This window comes from Cervus elaphus, chromosome 9, assembly GCF_910594005.1.
Source record: "Cervus elaphus chromosome 9, mCerEla1.1, whole genome shotgun sequence".
In the NCBI taxonomy this organism is placed as follows: domain Eukaryota; kingdom Metazoa; phylum Chordata; class Mammalia; order Artiodactyla; family Cervidae; genus Cervus; species Cervus elaphus.
In genome coordinates, this window is record NC_057823.1 from 93,269,530 (window position 1) to 93,296,377 (window position 26,848).

A 26,848-nucleotide genomic window follows, 5' to 3' on the forward strand; every position below is an offset into this window, starting at 1 on the left:
TTGGATCTCCTTGCAGTCTAAGGGACTCTCAAGAGTCTTCTCCAACACCACAGTTCAAAAGCATCAATTCTGTGGCACTCATCTTTCTTATATACAGAATAGCATTTCACAAACTGCAGTTAAGTAAAACAAAAGCGCAGCCCTTATATATGTCTGCTTACAGGGAGACCCACTTGAAATTCTAATGAGAATTCTGAACACACATTAAGAGTGAACACTTGCGTCTGTGAGTGACTTCATAGTATAAGGCTTGGGCTTGAGTTAACTAACATCTGTTATTCAGCAGTTCAGTCCCACGGACATATTGACTGCATATATAACACAAGGTGGTATACGAGTTAGGTGGTATGAGGTAAACAGACAAATAAGACATGACCTCACGGAGCGAACAAGCCAGTGTGTGTGCAGGTAACGGCAGTAGAAGGCAGAGGTGGTGATGCTCCGAAAGGTAAAACCAGAAAGGCCAGGACAGCAGAGAGGCCAGAATATTCGCATCTCGCTGGGAGTGATGGAGCCTTCTTGGAGGAGGGGACATTTAAGTTGAATCTCAGAGAATGGGAAAGACGAGGCTGGAGCATATGAAGGGCACAGCCTGATCCAAGCACAGAAAACGAAAGTATCAATATTAGAGTGTTTATGAACAAAGCAGCACAGCTCGTCCAAGGGTGACACATGCTAGGCAGGAGAGAAAAGAAACAGGTCTTGTGCCTCAGTGTGGGCTGGGGCTCAGTCACATGAGAAAAAGTGATTTTCTAGGCATCAGAGTCACCCTGGGCATCCTGTTAAAATTCCAGTTCCCAGGTCTGTCCCAAACCCCTGGGGGAGCAGCAGACCAAGGTATGTCAATGCACGTGCATTTTCAGTGAACCCTCCTGACCACATTTTGAGAAACACCCATGCAGGGCTTGGAAAGCAGTCCTTTGGGAATGCGAATATATTTTTAGGTATTATAACTTTTGCGTGTGACAGTTTGGTTCATTTTAGAAACTCTGGTTTTTTGGCTTTGTTTATGGCACGAAATACTTTCTCTAATATAAAAATAGATAATGAATTCTAAAAAGGATATCAATAAAATAAAACACACACACACACATAAACACTCTATACCTACCATTGTAATAAATTTCTACCAAAAAGAGCGTTCAGAAAATAAGCTATCTAAGCCCAAGAATTCTGCTGAGTTTGAAGTGTCTGTATTCAGAAACAGCGTGAGACATCAAATGCTCTGCACATCAAGTAGATTCATGGAGGAAAGAAATTTAAATAAGAGATGAACTATGCTGTGGGGCAGTGAGGAGGACTTCTGTGGAACCTGACCCATCAGTGTTACGTTGAAAGGGGGTCTGCTCATGCTTACATAAACCTTCATGCTGTCTTTACTAATTAACATGTGTGAGAACCTTAGGAAAATTTTCCACAGAGGTAATTCACCTCTTTATCCCTTTATAACTTATTTTTCTTCTAAGCTTCTACAGGAGGGGTTGGAACCCTACAGTATGAGTAGCATTCTTTTTATTTATTTTTTTTTGACAGCATTGCCATATTTTCATCCTTTTGGTGTTTCTTAATTTCAGACTCTGAATTTTGACAGCTCAACCCTGTTGATTAATGCCTTGTAGGAACTCCTATATGGCCTGCCTGTTAGCGATCTAATTTTGTGCTGGAATGCCTGGGCTGGTATGTTGAACCGATTCACCACCCAGGTGGCTACATTTGGACTAAATGAGCTGTGAAGGGTTTCATCTTTGCCCATCACCGTCTTCCTTCGCGGAGCCCCACAGTATGCGGCCACTGCTCCGACGTGATTTGTCACAACCCATCAATAGAAAATAAATTATTGCCATTCTCACTTGTCAATGGGCTTGTCTTCACTTCAGCTGGCCTAATGATTGGAAGCTCAAAGGGAACATTTCCCATCTTTGTAGAGCATGATTATGACTGAACGCACCGTGCCCCTGTGCATCTTGGCCAGTAAAAACACACACGGAAAGCAAATTAATTGGCTGTTTTGTGCCAGTGATTAGAACATTACACTTGAAGTCCGCAGAAACTGATATTAGGCAAGCAAGATTAGGTCGGTTCTGACTTTTATTTGCTTAGTGCAACATGATTAGCAACTGCTTCATTCAAGGTGAGTGCACTCGCTGCTGCAGAAGAAAATCTTCATCTCATCACGATGCTGTGGACCTTTAAGCTGATAAGCATGTTCTGGGCAGAAATCAGAAATCTCTTTGGGAGGGAAGCAAATGAGGATATGTAACAGAGAACTCATCAAATGGCTTAGAGTCATCCTGATGTCTGGCGCTTTTGAACATCATATTCCTAGGAAATGGGCCCTACAAGCTATATTTGCAGTGTTGAGATGGTAACTTGTGTCAGTTCAGGAGACAAAGAATAAAAGGACCCAAGGAGCAACATGAAGTAGAGGGTGACACCTTTCAAGGAACTAACTAAAAGTGAGCATGCTTTTAAAAGAAGCAGAAAACTCTTCTTTCTTACAAGAAAGCAAGAAGAGCAAAAGATACAACAGCAAGGCATCAAGTGAGACCTCGTAATTAAATTCAGAGATGCAGGAGATCAAAGAGGAACTGTATTAGAAAATTAGGTCTAGGGTATGGATCTGAGTTTCCCTGTTAGCAGCTTTGCCTAGAGTATAATGACAAGAGGCTTTATCTAACAGAATAATAAGCACAGTTATAGTGTAAAAGTAAAAGAATGACTGACACTTATAAGTATTTTAACTATGATAGTGTTTCAGATTTTGGCCATGTTTCCAAAGCTAAGCAGTTTTTATCATTGCCCTATCTTTTCTGCCTCCACCCAGGGATAAGAGAGTGGAGGAAAAAAAAAAAACAACTGTCAGTAAATGTCAAAATCTGAGTTCCTAACTTCCATTTTCTCTGATTTTCTTAGAGGATATCTTCCATCCCATTGTTTGTTTTTTTATACCAGAGATGGGTGCCCCAAGAGTAAACTAAATCTTCAAATAGTGTATAGTTTAGAAATCCTGTTAGTGTATTTCATGTTTATTTAATTTAGCAGTTTAATTCAATTTCACCTCTGCCATAGAAAGTGACATCTGTGGCTTTAAAACTAGAATGCCTCTGCTTCATACCAATGGTTCAAATGCATAGTTTTTCCCCATATCATAGGCACTTTGGTATAACAAATTCTTGTTTTTTCCTCTTTTACCTTCTTTTCAGTTAAGTTCAATCACTCAGTCGAGTCTGACTCTTTGCGACCCCAAGGACTGCAGCACACCAGGCTTTGCTGTCCTTCACCAACTCCCAGAGTTTGCTCAAACTCATGTCCATTGAGTTGGTGATGCCATCCAACCATCTCATCCTCTGGGTCCCCTTCTCCTGCCTTCAATCTTTCCCAGCATCAGGGTTTTTTTCAATGAGTCAGTTCCTCCCTTCAAGTGGCCAAAGTATTGGAGTATTACCTTCTTTTACCAGCAGAAATTACTGTCTTCCAGTGTTTGGAGACATAAGGTTTCTGGGCTCCTCAGTCACCTGTCTTCTGGATTAAGGTCACATGTCATCATGGTGAACGCCTCCTTTCACATGGTTAGTGGTCCTTGTTGTAGGAAGTCTTGCCTGCTCAGGGCCATATTTATCACCATCCTATACTGTATTTCCAGCTTTCCCTATTAAAATATACTACTTTGGAACTGTGGTGTTGGAGAAGACTCTTGAGAGGCCCTTGGACTGCAAGGAGATCCAACCAGTCCATCCAAAAGCAGATCAGTCCTGGGTGTTCATTGGAAGGACTGATGCTGAAGCTGAAACTCCAATACTTTGGCCACCTCATGCGAAGAGTTGACTCATTGGAAGAGACCCTGATGCTGGGAGGGATTGGGGGTAGGAGGAGAAGGGGACGACAGAGGATGAGATGGCTGGATGGCATCACTGACTCAATGGACATGAGTTTGAGTAATCTCCGGGAGTTGGTGATGGACAGGGAGGCCTGGTATGCTGCGATTCATGGGGTCGCAAAGAGTCAGACACGACTGAGCGACTGAACTGAACTGAACTGAACTGAACTGAACTGACTTCTATCTTATTGTTGTCTGGGTCTGTTCAAGTAAGATCTGTCTCCTGTGTCTCCTGTATACTTTGTCTGCCATCTCGGGTCCTGCTTGCAATAGTTTTTTCTTTCTTATTTTTGCATTTTTTGCCTACTATTTTTTTTTTAAGTTTACAAACACCATTCCCTGTTAGATCTCATCTATTCACATTTCATCCAAGTGAACATTCTTTATCTTCTTTAAATCCTGGGTCATCATATTCCCTGACAAAGCATATCCTTAACATTTTCTGACATACAACTAGGCATTTTAAACACATGCATGTTTGCACACACAAGTAAAAAAAGTGGTGTATTTTTATAAATTATGTGCCCATCCCTGAATAAACATTGGAAAGTTAGAGACCACTAAATACATAAATAAACACACGATTGTTCCTTGGCATTTAGACATAAGTGGTAATTGTTTGCCAATGGCTGCCTTGTCTATGCTATTAATTCTATGATTGCTGTCAGTCAGTATGCAGAATTTTCTTGTGCGATTTCAACATACATTCATGATATTTAATATCTGTTAGATAGCAAAGTGTTAGTCACTCAGTTGTGTCTGACACTTTGCAATCCCATGGACTGTAGCCAGCCAGCTTTCTCTGTCCATGGAATTCTCTAGACAAGAATACTGAAGTGGATAGCCATTCCCTTCTCCAGGGGATCTCCCTGACCCAGGGATCGAACCCAGGTCTCCTTGATCTACCAGAGAAGCCTATTAGATAGCAAGGATTTGCACTATACAGATCCTCCATAGATTTGTAGCTGAAAGAAGAAAATTTTAAACACAGAATAATCTTGTGTTTCTCAAATTTTTCCCAATCAAATCAAAAAAGAGTTTTCTTTTGAACTCTTCAATGTGAAAATGAACAATCGTGTCTCTTGAGCTCCTGTTTTTATATTGTTCATAATTAAGGGTTTCCCAGATGGCGACAGTGGTTAAAAAAAAAACACCTACCAATGCAGGAGACATAAGAGACACAGGTTCGATCCCTGGGTAGGGAAGATTCCCTGGAGAAGGGCATGATAACCTACTCCAGTATTCTTGTCTGGAGAATCCCAAGGACAGAGGAGCCTGGCGGGCTATGGTTCAGAGAGTCGCAAAGAGTCAGGCACAGCTGAAGCAACTTAGCACACACACACATGCACACACATGTAATGTCAAGACTGTGAAACAATGTCTTATAGAACATCTCTTTCAAGGATTTACAATATGCAGGTCTACACTGAACAGACAACTTGATCAGGAAAAGTGAAGGGTCTGAGATTACACTGCTTGCAAGCTAAAAGGGTAGTCTGCCAACAGGTTCATTGCTGTTGTTGTTCAGTTGCTAAGTCATGTCCAACTCTTTGTAACCCCGCAGCATGCCAGGATTCCCTGTCCTTCACTATCTCCTGGAGTTTGCTCAAATTCATGTCCATTGGATCAGTGGCGCTATCTAACCATTTCATCCTCTGCTGCCCCCTTCTCCTTTTGTGTTCAGTTTCATAATTGCTGGCTGAGGGCCAGGGCCCTTTGGAAAGAGGCGAAGACCTAAATACTCAAGGTATCATGGACAATGCCAGCTTGATGTTCACATTTGTTACCCTTGCTCCTCAAGTAACACAGGACAATCCAGATGCTGTATACATGGTGGGTTTGGGTAACAGTTGAGGAACCTCAAATTTAGGAACCCAGTCTTCTAAGAGGGCTGGCTGCCAGCAGGGCTTCCCAACCTTTGCCCCTAAGGCAGTTATTATCTTTATTATCTTGGTAAAGAAACAAATCTAGTCTCTGCCGTGAGGGAGGCAATACTCCCATGCAAACATCCTTGCAAAGAACTCCAAAATTACAACTCACTGCTGAGCAACTATTGACAGGAGATTGTTGGATCCCACCAAAAAAAAGATACCCCACATCAAAGGGAAAAGGAGAAGCCCCAGGAAAACAGTAGGAGAGGGAAAATCACATTTAGAATTAAACCCCACACCCGCCAGAGATGCTCAGAGGGCTCAAACAAACCTTGTGGGCACCAGGACCCAGAGGACCCCCAGAGACAGAGCCAGAACTGTGTCTGAGTGTCTCCTGAGGACGTACGGGTCAGCAGTGGCCTGCCGCAGGGACAGGAGAGATAGGCCCTGGTCCTAGGTCAGGGCCATGCCTTAATCAAATCTTCACCCTTGCCTTAATCAGATCGTATTTCTTCTTTCTCTCCTTTGCCAGCATTAAGACTGGCTGATGTCCTAATGATTCCTAGAGACTTAAGGAGTTATATTAGCATTCCAGGAGTTAAAAGGCCTCAATTCAACTGAAAGATACCAGTAAATACCTGAGCAACTATGACAAGCTACTGGGCCTTAGGACACCCTTTGTGTTTCTGTGAGGGTTTTGCTTGAGTTCTGACAAAGAAAAAATCATTAAAACATTTTGAATTATATGTATGAAATATGATACTTGTTCAAGAGGAGGGTAATCCAAATGAAAATGTTAATGTAACATTGCTTCTTTTCTATTGAGGGATTCATTAATGAAATACAATAGGCAAACAATTTCAAAAAATAAGAGAAGTGAGAGCTTCAGAAAGGCAACTTTTCAAGTAGTAGAAAGCATTGGGTGACAAATATGCAGGGACTCAGAAAGCAAGATGGAATGACAGAGGAGGAAAGGGAAAAGGATCACAGCTGGCAATCAGGAAGAGATAAGGGCAGAGTAGAATTCGGAATTTATTACCAAAGAAGATCAGGAGCTGGTGAGAGTAGTAAGAACGTGAACCTAGGGCACATGAAGCAGAAATGTTCATTCATCAAGTACATTTTACACAGACCAGAGGAGAGACCAACACAAGCATCCTAGCAGGGTGAAGGAAACACCACTGGCTGTGGAATGGAGAAAAGACATCATAGAACAAAGAAGGATTTGACCTTAGACTTAGTGTGAGGGTTGCAAAGGGTGAGATATTTTTAAAAATCGATGAGCTGAAATACAGAAAGTGTAGGTATGTTTTCCTCTGGAGCTAAATATGAGATGAAGTCAAAACAATTTAGGAATTAAAATCCCTTCTTTTGAATACAGAGAGAGAAGGAGAGGGTGGAATGATCTGAGAGAATACCATTGAAACATATATATTACCATATGTAAAAGAGACAGCCTGTGGGAGATTAATGCATGATGCAGGTGACCCAGAGCTGATGCTCAGTGACAACCTGGAGGGACAGGGTGGGAAGGGAGGTGGGAAGGAGGTTTAGAAGGGAGGGGCCACATGTCTGCCTATGGCAGATTCATGCTGATGTATGGCAGAGGCCATAACAATATTGCAAAGTAATTATCCTCCAATTAATACAAACAAATACATTTTTTAAACATCCCTTCTATTTTTATTATTGCTAATCTCATTTACCTAGGTAGTCTACTGGCTTTCTGGATTTTTCTAATTTTCCCTGATTCATCTTCCTAAAATCCATTTGATTATGGCATTCTAGTTACTGCTTTATTAGTTACCTTTTATGGTCATTTCCTTACTGCTTGGTCTCCTTTCCTTCTCTCAGAAGCCTCTTGAAAAGGGTGGTTACTGCTAAAGGCATTTTCTAGTGGCCACAGCAATCCACTGGCCTAATTTAATGAACAACTTTTTAGTCCCAATCTAATTTGATCTCTCTGGGCATTTGAACTAATGAATGTTCATTCTTTCATGAAACACTTTCCCCTTTGCTTCCTTGCACTCTTCTATTCTAGTTGTCTTCCTCTCTCAACAACCTCACATATGCAGATGATACCACTCTTAAGATCATGGCCTCTGGTCCCATCACCTCATGGCAAACAGATGGGGAAGAAGTGGAAAAACTGACAGATTTTATTTTCTTGGGTTTCAAAATCACTGTGGACAGTGGCTGCAGCCATAAAATTAAAAGACACTTGCTCCTTGGAAGGAAAGCTATGACAAACCCAGATAGCATATTAAAAAGCAGAGACATCATTTTGCCGGCAAAGGTCCATATGGTCAAAGCTGTGGTTTTGCCAGTAGTCATGTATGGATGTGGGAGTAGGACCATAAAGAAGGCTGAACACCAAAGAATTGATGCTTCTGAACTGTGGTACTGGAGAATACTCTTGAGAGTCCCTTAGGCTACAAAGAGATCAAAGCAGACAATCTTAGAGGAAATCAACCTTGAATATTCCCTGGAAGGACTGACGCTGAAGCCCAATACTTCGGCCACCTAATGCAAAGAGCCAACTCACTGAAAAAGACCCTGATGCTGGGAAAGATTGAGGGCAGGAGGTGAAGGGAGTAGCGGAGGATGAGATGGTTAGATAGCATCACCAACTCAATGGATATGAATCTGAGCAAACTCTGAGAGATGGTGATGGACAGGGAAGCCTGGCGTGCTGCAGTCCATTGGGTTGCAAAGAGTTGGATACAACTCAGCAACTGAACAACAACAACAAAATCCCTTCTTCCTCCTCCAGGACCTAATGTCACCTTCTGTAAACCCTGAGGCATCTCTGAGGACTCTTAACCACCCAGACCTCCCTGATGAGCTCCAAATTCATAGCTACAACTCTAGCTGCTTCCACCCAGATCAGCTCCTGCCACTTCAAAGTTTATGTCCAAACTAGAATTCATTATCTCACTGCCTTCTCCGAACCCCATACTGGGCTCCTCTGTTGTGATTCTGGTGTATTTAGGGAAGACTAGTCATTTTATCCCATCCAAAGGAGATTCTCCCATCATGCTTTGTTTAGGTTGGTCCAGGACCCACAATGCATCACCTTATCATTTTTCTCTCAGCTGGGAATAAATGATTAGCTGGTTCATTTTACCGTATATAGGTATTGATTTCAACTGTAAGGAACAGAAAGCAAGGTAATAATACAGTACTAATAAAAGTGGGACTTTCCTGGTATCTAGAGTGGCATCTAGAATGGCAACTCCTTTCCAGAAGGTTTTTAATTTACTTTGCCTAGAACTGTCAGAGGAGTCACTATCTATGGCAGCTGTGGTCTCATGAAATGTATTTCTTAATATAATAAGACTTGGAAGTTGAAATTACTTCTTGATCCATGGGCTGCAGAAAGGATGTGTGTTAGCAGGCATGAAAACAACATTAATCTCATTGTACATCTTGATCAGTGCTGTTGGGTGAACAGGTGCATTGACAATGAACAATAATATTTTGAAAGAAATCTTCTTTTCTAAACAGAAAGTCTCAACAGGGAGTTCCCTGGCAGTCCAGGGTTAGGACTCTGCTCTTCCACTGCAGGGGAACTAAGATCTCACATGCTACTTGGATTGGCCAAAGGGGGGGAAAAAAAGGTCTCAACAGTAGGCGTAAAATATGCAGTAAGTCATGTTGTCAACTGATGTGCTATCATCCAGCCTCTTTTGTTCCATTTAGAGAGCATAGGTAGATTGGATTTAACATAATTCTTTTCTTAAAAAATTAATTAATTTATTTTAATTGGAGGCTAATTACTTTCCAATATGGTGGTGGTTTTTGCTATACCTTAACATGAATCAGCCACAGGTGTACATGTGGCCCCCATCCTGAAACCCCTCCCACCTCCCTCCCCATCCCATCCCTCAGGGTTGTCCTAGTGCACTGGCTTTAAGTGCCCTGTTTCATGCATTGGACTTGGACTGGTGCTCTATTTCACATATGGTAATATACACGTTTCAATGATGTTCTCTCAAATCATCCCACCCTCACCTTCTCCCACAGAGTCCAAAAGTCTGTTCTCTATATCTGTGTCACTTTTGCTTTCTCACATGTAGGGTCATTGTTACCATCTTTCTAAATTCCATATATATGTGTTAATATACTGTACTGGTGTTTTTCTTTCTGACTTACTTTACTTTGTATAATAGGCTCCAGTTTCATCCACCTCATTAGAACTGATTCAAATGTATTCTTTTCCATTGTGTATATGTACCACAGTTTTCTTATCCATTCATCTGCCAACGGACATCTATGTTGCTTCCATGTCTTGGCTATTGTAAACAGTGCTGCGATGAACACTGGGGTACACGTGTCTCTTTCAATTCTGGTTTCCTCGGTGTGTATGCCCAGCAGTGGGATTGCTCTTTAGGGCCCTACAATTTTCAGAATGGGCTTCAACAACTGCATCAGTCGCTCATAAGAGAGTCAGCTTATCCTTTGAAGTTTGGAAGTCAAGCACTGAGTTCTCTCTAGCTGTGGGAGCCCTCCATGGCATCTTCTTCAAATAGAAGGCTGTTTCATCTACATGGGATGTCTATTGTTCAGAGCAGCCACCTTCATTCATTATCCTAGTTAGATCTTCTGGATAACCTGCTGCAGCTTCTACATAAGCACTTGCTGTTTCACCTCACATGTTTAGGATATAAAGAGGGATTCTTCGCTTCCGCCTCCTGAACCCATCTCTGCCAGCTTCAAAATTTTCTTCTGCAAGCTTCCTCACTACTCTCTGTCTCCACAGAAGTGAAGAGAGTTAGGACTGTTATAGATTAGGTTTTGGCTTAGGGAAAGTTGGCTGGTTTGATCCCTATCTAAATCACTAAAGTTGTCTCCGTATCAGCAAAAAGGCTGTTTTGCTTTCTTATCATTCATGCGTTCACCGGAGTAGCATTTTTAATTTCCTTCAAGTGCTTTTCCTTTGTATCCACAACTTGCCTAACTGATGCAAGTGAAAGTGAAAGTCGCTCAGTCGTGTCCGACTCTGCAACCCCATGGACAATATAGTTCATGGAATTCTCCAGGCCAGAATACTGGAGTGCAAAGCCTTTGCCTTCTCCAGGGGATCTTCGCGACCCAGGGATTGAACCCAGGTCTCCCACATTGCAGGCAGATTCTTTACCAGCTGAGCCACAAGGGAAGCCCAAGAATACTGGCGTGGGCAGCCTATCCCTTCTCCAGTGGATCTTTCCGACCCAGGAATCGAACCGGGGTCTCCTGCATTGCAGGCGGATTCTTCACCAACTGAGCTATCAGGGAAGCCCACTGATGCAACAGTCCTAGTTTTCAGCCTGTCTCTGCTGCTGAAATGCCTTCCTCAATAACTGTACTCACTTCTAGCTCTTGTTAAAGTGAGAGATAGGCAACTCTTCCTTTCACTAAAACATTGAGAGTCCATTGTAGGGTTATTAACTGGCCTACTTTCAATACTGGTGCATCTCAGGAAATAGGGAGGCCCAAGCAGAAGAAGAGAGATGGGGGAACACACCTAGGAGAGCAGTCAGAACACACAACAACCAATTCAGTTTGCTGTCTTCATGGGCGTGATCTGTGGTGCCTGAAGACAACCACAAGAGTAACATCGCAGATCACCGTGACAAATAATAATGATCAAGTGTGAAATGTTGTGAGCATTACCAAAACGTAACACGGAGACACAAAGGCAGCAAATGCTGTGTGGAAAATGGTGCTCATAGACTTCTTGATCAACATGGGGTTGCCATAAACCTTCAGTTTGTAAAAAAAATTTAATATCTGCAAAGTGCAATAAAATGAGGTATGTCTGTGTTAGACTAGACAGTCACAAAGGAGCAGGAAGTAACTGGCTGATATGTATATATTTTTTACTCATTTGTAAATCTCTACTATGGCCCTCTCTTTGGTGACAGTTTAGGAGAATGGAAAAGTACAGAAAAAATTAGATCATATTTTAATCCTCTAGTTGCCAAATTTTTATGCATCTGTGTTAATTAAATAACTTGAATCAGGCCCTCATTTACACATTTACTCCTTAATTATTATGATTATCTTCACCTTAAAATTCCACATCAACAGGAAATGAATCTCATAAAACAAAAAAATGTTGTGACATATTAATGTTGACATAAGAGGAAATTATGATCGTTTCAAAGGATTTCTCCCCCTTTTTTATTGTGTACATGTAGAAGAAGAGTATGAGGCAATTATTTAAACATTTCAGATCTCAAATATCTAGATAACTGAATGAAACATTTCAAACTTAAATTACTCCCATCTTTTAATTTTCCATTTTGCTTTTTGAGTACAGACACAGTTTCAAACAACTTGTATATGTCATTTTTTAATTGCCTTAAAGTTGAAATAAATAGCATAATAGGAGAACTTCACAAAAGAATAAAAGCTTTGCTCTTAACAAATGTACATTCTCAGTGGTGATTTCACGTCTTTTGCACATAGTAGCTTCCTCCTCAGATGAGGAATCATGAAAATTAGCTTCCACCCTGATTCACAAAACTGAGCTGGGAATGAATCCCTAATGTCACATATGCTATTTATACTCAGGATCATCAAAGGCTGAGCTAGTAGTCAACCAGTGAACAGCATCTTTAGTTGTACATACCCAAATGGTAGTTACGCTTATATTTTAAAATGACTGTCTTTATTTTTTAAATCTTACTTTCTTAAAACTTATTTCAAAGAGTTATTATTAGACCAGAATAGAGAAGATAGAACTAGAGTCTAGGAAGAACACTTTTGCTCATATGTTCAGATATCAGGGTTTTATTTGTTTTCAAAAATTGAGAGGGTGGGGTGGGGGACAACAGAATCTATCATGGTGATTTAAGTTTTGGTACTGACAAATAACGGAAATATAATGTGTTAGTTGCTCAGTCATGTCCTACTCTTGGAGACCCCAAAGACTGTAGCCCACGAGGTTCCTCTGTCCCTGGGATTCTCCAGGAAAGAATACTGGAATGGGTTGCCATTCCCTTCTCCAGGGGATCTTCCTGACGCAGGGATCGAACCCAGGTCTCCTGCACTGCTGGAAGATTCTCTACCATCTGAGCCACAGGGAAGCCCACTGAAGACATAAGGAAATATATGGTCCTGAAAGCATCAATACATGATACTAAAGGGGTTGAGTGAATTATAATCAGAACCACTTACAAAGCAGTAGATTTTCTTATCAAAAAAGAAGATAGCAATTTGCAAATGTCTTGTTAGTGGCCTCTTTTATAACCTTGGATATATTGCCCAATAATGTATGATCATGGGGCTCATCGAGTCAAAAAAATTCATAGAACACTGAATACATGCAATGTGTGGTTACAAAATCATCATGTGGTATAAATAATAATGTAACACTAACACAAATACATCGTATTCTGGGAATGAAACACTACTAGTAATTCCAAATTGTTTAAGTGAAGGGTGTGGTCCACACCTATAATGGAAGCCGTAGAACTATATTCACATCTCACTATCACACCAAAAACCAAACATACCCAAAAGGATTAAAGTGGTAAGGAAACCTCTTAGAAACTACTGGAATGAATGTTCTAGAATCCTGGATTATCTATAGTTTCCCAAACTCAAATGCTGTTTCTCACCTTTTGCTTTACATGCTTTTCTCCCCTGTGCTTTGAACACCTTTGCTTCTGTCTCTCCCCTAATTACCGCTCATCCACCTAGACGGTGTTCTAACCATCCTGCTTTTTTGCTGAGTTAGGGGCTTCTCAGCACCCAGTATTCCAAGGAGTTCAAGAATATCTCTAGTAACTCTAAAACCTGAAAGGATTTTCCCCAGTGTAAGTGATCTCAGGGCAAAGACTGTGTGTGCCTTTCGTCTTTTGTTGCTCTGCCTTGGCACCATGCTGGGCACTGGGTGGGCATTCAAGGGACGGCTGCTGAACTAAACCAAACTGCAAAATCAACATTCCAGAAGAGCTCTGAGGAAACAAGAGGTTGCCAGAATATCATATAGTTGATCCTGTGCACCAATGAAACTGGAGTGCTTGCTCCAAGAATTCACCCCATGTATCTTGCCACGTATCTTGAAAAGGAAAAAAGATGTCCTTTTCATTATAGGGGACTGGAATGAAAAGTAGGAAGTCAAGAGATACCTGCAGTAACAGGAAAATCTGGCCTTGAAGTACAGAATGAAGCAGGGCAAAGGCTAATAGAGTTTTGTCAAGAGAACGCACTGGTCATAGCAAATACTTTCTTCCAACAACACAAGAGAAGACTCTACACATGGACATCACCATATGGTCAATACCAAAATCAGAATGATTACACTCTTTGCAGCCAAAGATGGAGAAGCTCTATATAGTCAGCAAAAACAAGACCAGGAGCTGACTATGGCTCCGATCATGAACTCCTTATTGCAAAATTCAGACTGAGATTGAAGAAAGTAGGGAAAACCACTAGACCACTCAGGTATGACCTAAATCAAATCCCTTATGATTATACAGTGGAAATGAGAAATAGATTCGAGGGATGAGATCTGATAGACAGAATGACTGAAGAACTATGGACAGAGGTTCGTGACACTGTACAGGAGGCAGTGATCAAGACCATCCCCAAGAAAAAGAAATGCAAAAAGGCAAAATAGTTGTCTGAGGAAGTCTTACAAATAGCTGAGAAAAGAAGAGAAGCGAAAGGCAAAGGAGAAAAGGAAAGATATTCCCGTTTGAATGCAGAGTTCCAAAGAATAGCAAGGAGAGATAAGAAAGCCTCCCTCAGAGATCAATGCAAAGAAATAGAAGAAAACAATAGAATGGGAAAGACTAGAGATCTCTTCAAGAAAATCAGAGATTCCAAGGGAACATTTCATGTAAAGATGGGCACAATAAAGGATAGAAATGGTATGGACCTAACAGAAGCAGAAGATATTAAGAAGAGGTAGCAAGAATACACAGAAGAACTATACAAAAAGATCATCATGACCCAGATAATCACAATGATGTGATCACTCACCTAGAGCCAGACATCCTGGAATGTGAAGTCAAGTGGGCCTTAGGAAGCATCACTATGAACAAAGCTAGTGGAGGTGACGGAATTCCAGTTGAGCTATTTCAAATCCTAAAAGATGATGCTGTGAAAGTGCTATACTCAATATGCCAGCAAATTTCGAAAATTCAGCAGTGGTCACAAGACTGGAAAAGGTCAGTTTTCATTCCAGTTGCAAAGAAAAGCAAAGCCAAAGAATGCTCAAACTACTACACAATGGCACTCATCTCACTCGGTAGCAAAGTAATGCTCAAAATTCTCCAAGCCAGGCTTCAGCAGTACATGAACCATGAACTTCCAGATGTTCAAGCTGGATTTAGAAAAGGCAGAAGAACCAGAGATCAAATTGCCAACATCCGATGGATCATCAAAAAAGCAAGAGAGTTCCATAAAAACATCTACTTCTGCTTTATCAGCAATGTCAAAGCCTTTGTGTGGATCAAAATAAACTGTGGAAAACTCTGAAAGAGATGGGAATACCAGACCACCTGACCTGCCTCCTGAGAGATCTGTATGCAGGTCAGGAAGCAACAGTTAGAACTGGACATGGAACAACGGACTGGTTCCAAATAGGAAAAGAAGTATGTCAAAGCTGTATATTGTCACCCTGTTTATTTAACTTATATGTAGAGTACATCATGAGAAACGCTGGGCTGGAGGAAGCACAAGCATCAAGATTGCCGGGAGAAATATCAATAACCTCAGATATGCAGATGACACCACCCTTACGGCAGAAAGTGAAGAAGAACAAAGAACCTCTTGATGAAAGTTAAAGTGGAGAGTAAAAAAGTTGGCTTACAGCTCAGTATTCAGAAAACTAAGATCATGGCATCTGGTCTCATCACTTCATGGCAAATAGATGGGGAAACAATGGAAACAGTGAGAGACTTTATCTATTTTGACTCCCGAATCACTGCAGCCATGAAGTTAAAAGACGTTTGCCTGTTGGAAAAAAACCTATAACCAACCTAGACAGCATATTAAAAAGCAGAGACATTACTTTGCCAACAAAGGTCCATCTGGTCAAAGCTATGGTTTTTCCAGTAGTCATGTATGGATGTGAGAGTTGGACTATAAAGAAAGCTGAGCGCCGAAAAATTGATGCTTTTGAATTGTGGTGTTGGAGAAGACTCTTGAGAGTCCCTTGAACTGTAAGGAAATGAAACCATTCAATCCCAAAGGAAATCAATCCTGAATATTCATTGGAAGGACTGATGCTGAAGCTGAAACTTCAGTACTTTGGCCACCTGATGCAAAGAATCGACTCACTGGAAAAGACCCTGATGCTGGGAAAGATTGAAGGTGGAAGGAGAAGGGGATGACAGAGGATGAGATGGTTGGATGGCATCACCAATTCAATGGATATGAGTTTGAGCAAACTCTGTGAGATAATGAAGGACAGGGAGGCCTGGCGTGCTGCAGTCCATGGGGTTGCAAAGAGTCAGACCTGACTGAGTCACTGAGCAGCAACAAAGGGCTCTCCACTAGATCTGAGGTCTGAGGTCCTCAGTCAATTCAAATGCAAGGTATGCTCTCCTGGGCAGAGTCCTCAAAGGGACAGAGGAGGGAACATTCTGAGAGAAGGAGGTTCCTAAAGATCAGGGTGTAAGGCCCAGTAGACAAAAGAAGGGGACAAAAATCACAGACTTTGCTTACTACTCTCCAGCTCTTCTGTGCCTTCTGTCACCAAGAGGCCTGAGCACTGAAGGTTTAAATGTCATAGAAAATCTAAGTAGTTCTAGGAATGAGTTATCTATTTCCAATTTGTGTTAAGTTTCTCATATCACTGAGGGAACATATATACTGTCTCCTTTCTTTCTCCTCCTCCACCAAAGAATCTTGTTTGTTTTTGTTTTTGCTGAAACCCACTTCCCCTGCTCAGAAAGAAATTGATACAAGGGTTGCTGCTGCTGCTGCTAAGTCGCTTCAGTCCTGTCTGACTGTGTGCAACCCCATAGACGGCAGCCCACCAGGCTCCCCCGTCCCTGGGATTCTCCAGGCAAGAACACTGGAGTGGGTTGCCATTTCCTTCTCCAATGCGTGAAAGTGAAAAGTGAAAGTGAAGTCGCTCAGTCGTGTCCGATTCTTCGAGACCCCATGGACTGCAGCCTACCAGGCTCCTCTGTCCATGGGATTTTCCAGGCAAGAGTACTGGAGTGGGTTGCCATTGCCTTTTCTGGATATAAGAGTTAAGAAGTTAGAATGTACGTGACTGGTTAGATATTACAGTGGTCTCCATTTTTCTCACCCATGTTTTTGCCTACTAGTCCAACCAAAACTGAAGTGTTTTGTTCTCCTAATGACCTTTCTATTTCAATTTTGTTTAGAAATCGCTCTTCCTTTTTCTTTCAAGCCATCTCCAGGCTATGTAAGACTACTTGTAATAAAACATTTTATGGTTCAAAGGAAACTTAAAAGTCATTTATTACAACCAGGAGGCAGATTCTCCTGAAATGCTAGTCAAAGAGGGCACCTGGCCTTCACTGCAAAGTTAAACATTTTAGCTAATGAGATAGAAGGATCCATGCTAATAACTAACGGGAGAAGGTTGAAGGGGATTCTTGGGCCTTTCTCTCTTCTCCCAGGCAACCAACCTGTGCTTCAGTGGCAATTCACTCAAGATAATATTTAATTTAATATATCAGGTAACAAAAGAAAAGAAGAAGAGGGGACAGGGTGGTATAATGATAGGATGGAAGGGTGCCATGGTCTTTTTGAGCTGGTGGGCCCATTCATTTATTCAAAGCATAAACCTTGATCCCACTTAGTATTTTGAGCAATCAGGAAAAACAGCTTTCTAGCTGATAGCAGAAAAGTGGTGTCAAAAAAAAAAGCAAAGACCCAAAGAGCAAGAATGTTATTCTTAAATTGGAACCTAACCTGGAAAATCACAGAGAAATGTGTTAAAGGGCCATTTATGACCAATGACTGGAATGCCATTTTGTATTTCTTTGCAAAGATGCACTCTTACATAATTAGCTTCTATAATCATAAAAGCTGTCCTCAATTTCATAAGGCATCGTTTTATTTGTTTTTCTATATGATGTTCATATGAAAATGTCATGCTTTTTTTCAACCATACATCAGATACTCCTTATTTCCAACACTATCATTGTTTTTATTGGTAAAAATAAAATATATTAAGACTCTATTCTAACCAAATAATACTTTATCATTTTTTGTTGTTGTTGCTTTTAACTTTGAAAAGTTGATCTTAGATTTCGTCTTTACTGTGTTACAAACCTGTGAGACGGATCCTATTAATGATAAATAAATGGTAAATAGGCACAATGAGACTTGTTCAATCAGAGTTAGGGACTAGCTAAGTGCTTGTCGTGCCATGTCTGGGCATACATCTCCTGTGTCCCACACCCAGACTCTTTCAGCTAAAAAATGTGATTTGAGTGGATTGTACTCTCCGGTGAGCTTGGTCCTACTGACAGTCTTTACAGAAACTGATTGCAGATGGGATATTCTCTCTGTGTGTTACCTTTTCACATCAGTTTGCCACATGTTCTGTCCCTACAAGCCCCTCTGAAAAGACAGCAGCCACATATGCAACTCTGTCATGTCAATCATGTGACAAACATTCTCCAAGTGAAATTAATATGCAAGACTCCACATACATTTTGTAAGCATCCCTACAGTGTACAAATATGCTGAGTCTGTATAAGATAGTTCTGATTCAGAATGTATTGCCAAAGCAACAAGTGAAACTATATTTTCTTTCTTAGGAATCATTAAAGATGTCTTAATTATGACACAAAATATTCTCTAACTGACAACATATGCTTGCTAATAATTTTTGTCCTGCAAACTATGATAGTTTTCTAATGGGAGGAATTTGAAATGCCTTAGTAAAAGATTGATTTAAAGGAAAGCTTTCTGTTGGATTCATCTCAACATCTATCAGGTGGTATTGTTTTTCCAATAGTCTTTTACTCTATCATTTGCCTTCTAAAGAGCTGTGCCCAAGCTATAATTATTTTCTGCTAATTAGAGTAATCCATGATTAATTATTATCACCCTGCTTATTTAACTTATATGCAGAGTGCATCATGAGAAACACTGAGCTAGATGAAGCACAAGCTGGAATCAAGCTTGCAGGGAGAAATATCAATAACCTCACATATGCAGATGACACCACCCTTATGGCAGAAAGTGAAGAGGAACTAAAAAGCCTCTTGATGAAAGTGAAAGAGGAGAGCGAAAAAGTTGGCTTAAAGCTCAACATTCAGAAAACTAAGATCATGGCATCTGGTCCCATCACTTCATGGCAAATAGATGGGGAAACAGTGGAAATAGTGTCAGACTTTATTTTTTGGGGCTCCAAAATCACTGCAGATGGTGATTGCAGCCATGAAATTAAAAGACGCTTACTCCTTGGAAGGAAAGTGATGACCAACCTAGATAGCATATTAGAAAGCAGAGACATTACTTTGCCAACAAAAGTCCGTCTAATCAAGGCTATGGTTTTTCCAGTGGTCATGTATGGATGTGAGAGTTGGACTGTGAAGAAAGCTGAGCGCTGAAAAATTGATCCTTTGAACTGTTATTTTGGAGAAGACTCTTGAGAGTCCCTCGGACTGCAAGGAGATCCAACCAGTCCATCCAAAAGCAGATCAGCCCTGGGTGTTCACTGGAAGGACTGATGCTGAAGCTGAAACTCCAATACTTTGACCACCTCATGTGAAGAGCTGACTCATTGGAAAAGACCCTGATGCTCGGAGGGATTGGGGGCAGGAGGAGAAGGGATGAGATGGCTGGATGGCATCACTGACTCGATGGACATGTGTTTGAGTAAACTCCAGGAGTTTGTGATGGATAGGGAGGCCTGGCGTGCTGTGATTCATGGGGTTGCAAAGAGTTGGACACGACTGAGCAACTGAACTGAACTGAACTCTACTGATGATTAATTATTCAAAATGATTCCTTTCCAAAATAAAATCCATTTCTTGTCATGATGCTAAAAAAAAGATATAAATAAAGTATTATCAGAATCAGATTTGTCAGAAAGGAATACTTTTTTAAGTTTTCTTTAGATAGCATTAAAATCTTTTCTACTGAAGGTGCTGTGATTCACTTCATCAATTAATGTGGACCAGAGAAGGGCAACTGGACATGAAGTGATAACTACCAATGGTTTTGATAATTACTAAGAATTACTTATACTGATGACATAGGAGTAAGCAATTTACAATATTCTTAAAGAGCTTCAAAGCAGTAAGACCTAGCAATGACTAAGGGGAAGTGATAAACATGTTCACTTGGGAAACTGTGGGTCCAAAGATGTACTTCTACCTGGGTCGTGCCTTTTTGTCGACACTCTTTTGAGTCCTGCTGATGGCTAAATCTTCCTCTCCTGGGACTGCCCTAGTACCACTGCCTTCAAGAAGCAGCTCCTTTCCCCCATTATCTCCAAGGGAGGCCCGGGACCCTTCTGTCTCCAAGGGTGGATCGCACTTTGTCTGTATCCCATGTCTTTACAACACACTTGGGTCTACTCTAATTACTGTATGAGACTGAAGTATCTTTCCTTAAAAGTTAGGTCTTTTCCACCTAATTTTTTCTTAGGCAATGGCCTTAACATACGTGTGCTATACATAATCAAATTTTCTATGTACGTGTATTGAAAACCTGCAATGTGCAAAGTCTGAAAGTTGTACAATCTCCTAAATGAAAAAGCTGAACATACAAACTGTGTGATGCAAACAGTTCTATTAGGTTCAAGCATGGAGAATAAGTTATATATGCATAAATATAAGAATAAAAAAAGATCTTTAGGAAAAGAAGCTACCCGGGGATTCGAAAGGCAAGATAAAATTATAAATCTAGGAAATACTGAAATCACTGCTAGAGGAAAGCAAACTGTTTCCACTTTGACCAGAACTGGTAGCCATCTTCTTCCTAGTCTTCACTAAAAGTTTTCAATTTAGTTTCTTCTCTCGTTTCCCTAATAGGACTACAATTCAATTTTTATAATAAAAATTACTTAAAATTTTTTTCTCAAACACCCAAATTTTCAGAATAGCCATGACAAAAACTGGAAAAAAAAAAGCCACGACTAGATGGTAAGTGACCTTAAAGTCTATAATGGTGACAGTCACACTTGCTAAAAAGTCCATGTGTTTCTTTTGAGTTAGAACCATGTGACTAGTTCTGGCCAATGGACTGTGAACAGATGTGTCAAAGCTCTTAATTTCCAGTAGGAGGACCTCCTATACAGATTTGCTATTGTCATGTCAACAAAAGAAGTATGCTGATACGGCAGATTCAAAGATAGAAGTGGCCTTTGCTGGTGCGTCACCACATAGAGGATAATGCCCCACACATTTGTTCATAGTTACTTTGCTTTCTTCAGCATACAGAAGCCAGTAAACTTAATGTAAGTTGTATGTGGCTCAGGAGAGCCTCAAGGTACATCTTTGTGCTGAATGAAATTGTTTCCTATGGGCCCATTTCTCATCTAAATGCCAGAACAATTTCACATGAGCAATACAGTAGCGTCTCCTTAAACATTTATCATCATAAATGCAGAACTCCCTTTTTGTGTTTGCAGAAGTAATTCTACATCTTTTATATTTGAGGCTAGCATGAAAGATTACATACCGTTTAATATGAGGGCTATTTCTTTTAAAAGCTAAACAAACACTTAACAATACATTTGTATTATTTTGCTTTCTGTAGCTCACTGGGTACACAAAGAAGTAGGAAAATTGGAGATATTAATAGAATAATTTTATTTATCTTAACTATCTGGAGAATTACTTTGCCAGGAAAGTCTTTGAAAACTGTTGGTGATTTTTGATTTGTATTTTTTACTTCTATATCAAAAGTATTGATATTCTAGTCATTACCTATCCGGTTGGATGTTCAAAGAGCTTAGGGATTTTTATCATGATGCTATTTAAATAAAATATTAGAGCCCAGGCAAATGTCCAGTGATAGATCTTTCATATAATAAATTTGAGGCATCTATTCCCTGAAATATTTTGTAGACATTTCAAATGATAATGTATAACATCAACTTTCAGATGGAGTGTGCTAACATTTATTTATCTGGTTAGAGATGGAAAGTTACAGCTAACATTCTGGGACCCGAGTGGATCTTGAAGCCTAACTTATTTGTACTTTAGCCTAATTGTCAACATTTGACTATATCTTGTGGATTTTCTACAAGTGCGCATGTGAGTTGCTTCAAGGGAAAAAATAGAGAACTATCATTAAAAGAATATTTAATGATATGACAAGTGATGAAGATAACAAAAGACAGTGAACTGGACTGCCAATTTATGGCCACTACATAGAATTGCAGGGATTGACTTAAGAAGGTACATTAAGAAATAGATAAATGATCAAAGAAACTTAGCACTGGGACAAATATTAGGCAAAACCAGACAGGATGAACTGTCTGCTTTAAAAGCAGGGACTTGTCTAATCTGAGGTGTGGTTATGCTTCACATATACTTTTTGAGGCCATATTTCCTTTCTCAAGTGTAATTCTAGTTGTTGGACATGGGATTTATTTTGCTTTTCTTCCTTTGTTACTTTAAGAAAATTGAGGCCCGCTGATATGTTTTTACTCTATTTGAATCTGAAGCAGAACAATTCCCATTGAGGGTTCTTGTGGAACTTCATTTTAGTTATGTTTTAATAAAGTCTTATTTGTGTTGACTTCTGGGGCAGCATGGCACTCCCTAACTGATAAACTACTTGGGTTTACTTTTTTATGGAGAGATTTTAATTTAATATGATAGATTCAATCGTTGTTTTTCAGGTTTTATATGCATGCCTGGAAGCCTTTTAATAACTTGCAATAACAAACAAAATGAATGTGACTTTCAGGATAGACACTCTTGTAATTGATATTTCTACCAGCTCAGGGTGTTTATTTATTTTGCCAAAAAATAAAGTGCATTCTTTCTATCCCTGGGGAATAAAGAGTAATGGAGTTGCAATTTACTAAAAAGTTGTGAGAGATCCCAAATTGCAATGAAAAATTTCATACAGATGTATTTCTTGCTTAGACTTGATCTTTGCATAACTCATACAAAAAAAAGTTTTTTTATTGTAATAAATCCATTTGCCTCTCTGCATAAAGTAATTAGGGATCAAGGTGTAATAAATATTTTAAAAATACTTGAACAGATAGTAGACAAGATTTGTATGCATAAAAAATTATATTATTTTAACTTTGAAAATCATATACTGTCAATACTGAAGAATAGGATTTTGGACACAGAAATGATTTTGATAAATGACAGAATTCTGCCTGAGGCCATAGAAGAAGAAAGAACAAGGAACATAAAGATGGGGAATCTATGAATTAGCATGTTATGATTATTCTCTTTCATAGCACTTAAGAACCTCTTTGAAAAGATCCAATGCCTTCAGCGTTTTAAACTTATTTCTCCTGTATCTAAGTAGCATGTACTATAATTCAAATTGACATGGTTCCCTGAGAAATATTGGGACAGCTCTTAGACAGAGATGAGACATTACTGAACAATGTTTTTGGATGATAAACAGTAATAGAAATTTGAGATTGAAATGGCCTTTTCAAGGGAGTAGGTCACACCTATGAAAACACAAGATAGGTATTTAAGTTCTTCTCTTATTCCTTGATACTGAGCCTCTTCAAGTGTTTGTGCATTAGTCATTTTGACACCTCATGGATCTCTAATTATTACGGAGATCTTCAGCAGGTGGTAACACTTTTTGAAAGATGTATTTAAAAAGCTCTGAACCTTACTTGCCCTAAGACTGAATATAATTTTTCACAAGAGTTACCGGGTTGAAGAAGTACTGAATGGCTTGTGGGAATAGGAGTTACAGCAGGTGGGGTGGGAAAAGGAAGTGGAGGAATATGACGATTTCAGCAGTTTGCTGCAGGGATCGTGCTTTGTCTCAGTTCTCAAGAAACAAAAGCAATAGCTACTGTTTATTAAGCTGAGCTGAGAACTTGGGAGAACTGGAATCACCGAACCTCAGTTTCTTCACCTGTATATAAGGGAATTTTCTAACTCACAAATTATTGTGAAGATAAAATTATATAGTATGAAAGCTGTGTTGTGCTGTCACCTCAGTCATGTCTTACTCTTGGTGACCCCATGGACTGTAGCCTGCCAGGCTCCTCTGTCCAGGGAATTCTCTAGACAAGAATACTGGAGAGGGTCGCCATGTCCTCCTCCAGGGGATCTTCCCGATCCAGGATTGAACCTGTGTCTCTTATGTATCTTAAATGATACAAAAGCATTCAAGATTTAAAATCCATAGGTATATCTTCATAAACAGAAGCACAGTGAAAAGCCTTTTAGGAGACTACTCTATAGATGTGTTCTATTTACAATAGCCAAGAAGTGAAAGCAACTTAAATATCCACTGACAGATGAATGGATAAAGATGTGGTATATATATCTCACATATACAATGGAATATTGCTCAGCCATTGGAAAGACTGAAATAATGCCATTTGCAGCAACATGAATGGACCTAGACATTTTCATACTAAGTGAAGTAAACGGAGAAAGACACATATATATATCACTTATTTGGTAAAGACTCCACCTGTGGTGCCAGAGACCTCGGTTTGATTTCTGGGTTGGATAGATTGCCTGGAGAAGGGATAGGCTACCACTCCAGTATTCTTGGGCTTCCCTGGTGGCTGAGAGGGTAAAGAATCTGCCTGCGATGCAGAAGACCTGGGTTTGATCCCTGGGTTGAGAAATCCCCTGGAGAAGGGCACGGCAACCTACTCCAATATTCTTGCCTGGAGAACCCCATGGGCAGAGGAGCCTGGCGGGCCACAGTCCATGGGTTGCAAAGAGTCAGACAGGACTGAGTGACTAAGCACAGCAAAGCATATGTGGAATCTAAACAAAAATGATACAAATGAACTCATTTACAAATAGACAACTCACAGATACAGACAACAAATCTACAATCACCGAATAGGAAGGAGGGGGAGGGATAAATTAGAAGTTTGGTATTAACATATATACACTTCTATATATAAAAGAGACAACCAACAAGCACCTACTGTCTAGTCAGGGAACTATACTCAATATTTTGTAATAACCTATAAGGGAAACTAATTTGAAAAGGAATATGTGTGTGTGTGTGTGTGTGTGTGTGTGTGTGTGTGTGTGTAACTGAATCACTGAGCTGTATACCTGAGAATAATATGATATTGTAAATCAACTATACGTCAATTTAATAAAAAAGAGTCAAGTTTGAAAGAAACACCACCTAACCTAGAGATCGCCTTTGTCATCAAAGACAGGATGATTCTACGCATTGCAGATGTTCACTGCATTATGCCCTTGACCCACCGCCAGATGTTGCCACACCCATTCTCTTATTGCAAATCTGATTTTATATATTTTTAAATTTAGGCTTAAGTGGTCAAATACTCACATCAGACTCACAAATCATAAATAATACAGTTATTAATATAGTCCATTCAGGGGAAAGGCTAGTTTGAGGAGTTTTTTGTTCTGTTTTCTGACCTTGTTTATGCTATTACTTTTATTATAGCAAAAAGTTTTGTTTCAGGTAGGCTTGTAAAGCTGTCCTGCTTGTTTATATTTCTAAAATGATCTTCCTGTGTCATTTATTTCTCTCTTGCCTGTATAAAAATATTGCATGATAAAATATTCCAAGAAGAGTCTAACATTAATGTTGGTCTTTACACCGAGAGTTCCTATTCCTTCTAGTTTCTAAGCTTCCATCTCTTGGAGTTCTCTTAGAGTCTTGCCTTTCTAGCCACATATTTATGTCCACTGAGTCCCAACCTCTTCTTCCTTTTCATCTTTTGACTCTTCTTTCCTAGCTGATTGCTAATTTCATTCAGATGTTGCTCTAATAATCTTCCCCATAAACTTTCTAAACTCATTTCCTATGATACTGTAGCAAGCCGAGCAAAGTCCACTCCTTCTATACTTCAGAGACTTTTTTGATTTGGAGCAGGGTGGTTGTAGGAGTATGGGTAGTTTGCTTTTGCCAGAGAAGGCCTTTCAGTGGGGACACTGGGCCTGAGGCCTGGATGATGAGAAGGGATCCGCAGTGTGAAGAGCCGGAGGAGGAGTGTTCTTGGGCAAGAGGGGAGCAAGTGAAAAGGCTGTAGTGGGGGTGTGGGCTTGCCATCTGTGAGGAAGAGAAGGCTGGCAAGGAGGAGGTAGGAGTGAGAAGGGATGGGGCTAGAGGTGGGCGGGAAGCCAGGTCACACGGGGCCTTGCGGGAGTTTGTAGTTTCCCTAAGTGTGCTGGAAAGTCATTGAGGGGCTTTGAGAAAGGAGAGTCATGGTATCTGATTTGCTTTTTAAATAGTCACTCTGGTGGCTGATGGATTGGATGTTGTGGAGATGACGTCAGGGGAGCCTCCCCTGGACACTCCAGGACATTTTTACCTCCTTCCTCTAAAATGTCTGAAACTTCCTCTCTTACCCTCTTGGCTTTTATTTATTTATTTATTTTTTTCCTCTTGGCTTTTAAGTAGATGTAATCTTGTATTATTCCACCTTAAGTGTACAGCACACAATTTTACCAAATGCTTTTTGAGGGACACCATATCTTGGCCCCTGTGTCTTAGGACTCCCTACTTTTCAGGGCATTTAGCCAAATGCTTTGTTCCTGATAGGTACAGAACAGATAGTACAATAATTGTTGATGGAGCCCTACTATATGAACCACCCAGCCTGGCAAAACAGCATAAACTTGAGATGTGCAGAGGCGGATGTCCCAAGGAAGAGGTGGCCCTTGGAGATTAGCTCTGGTGAGCAGCCTGAAAACAGGGCTCTTGAGTCTTGTCTATTCACTGAACCTCATTCCATGTCAACATTTAACAAAGCTCATCAACATGACTGGATCTCACCGAAAGTTTGTTGAAAATCATGAAATGCTGCACTTTAGATTTGAACATGTCATCGTGTGCAAATTTATCATCAAAGGAAAAAAAGAACGGTAAACAACATTTGCACTCTAATGATACACACATTGTAGTATTTAGGAAGAAGTATACTGATGGCTGCAACTTATTTTGAAACAGGTCAAAAAATAAGATAGACTGGTGGAGGGGTGGAAAGATGAATGGA

General features: G+C 40.2%; 1 protein-coding gene across 4 annotated transcripts in view; it reads right to left on the reverse strand.

The window, feature by feature from the left end:
- KIAA0825 (KIAA0825 ortholog) overlaps window positions 1-26,848 on the reverse strand; it is a 416,740-nt gene that overhangs the window by 47,229 nt on the left and 342,663 nt on the right. The window contains exon 20 of one of the 4 annotated variants that reach the window (XM_043913607.1): window positions 1-592. The exons of 1 other annotated variant lie outside the window; for it this stretch is intronic. In XM_043913607.1, coding sequence (XP_043769542.1) covers window positions 280-592 — 313 coding nt within the window. In that variant the 3' untranslated portion in view covers window positions 1-279. 2 more of the 4 variants (XM_043913604.1, XM_043913611.1) reach the window with 2 other exon arrangements.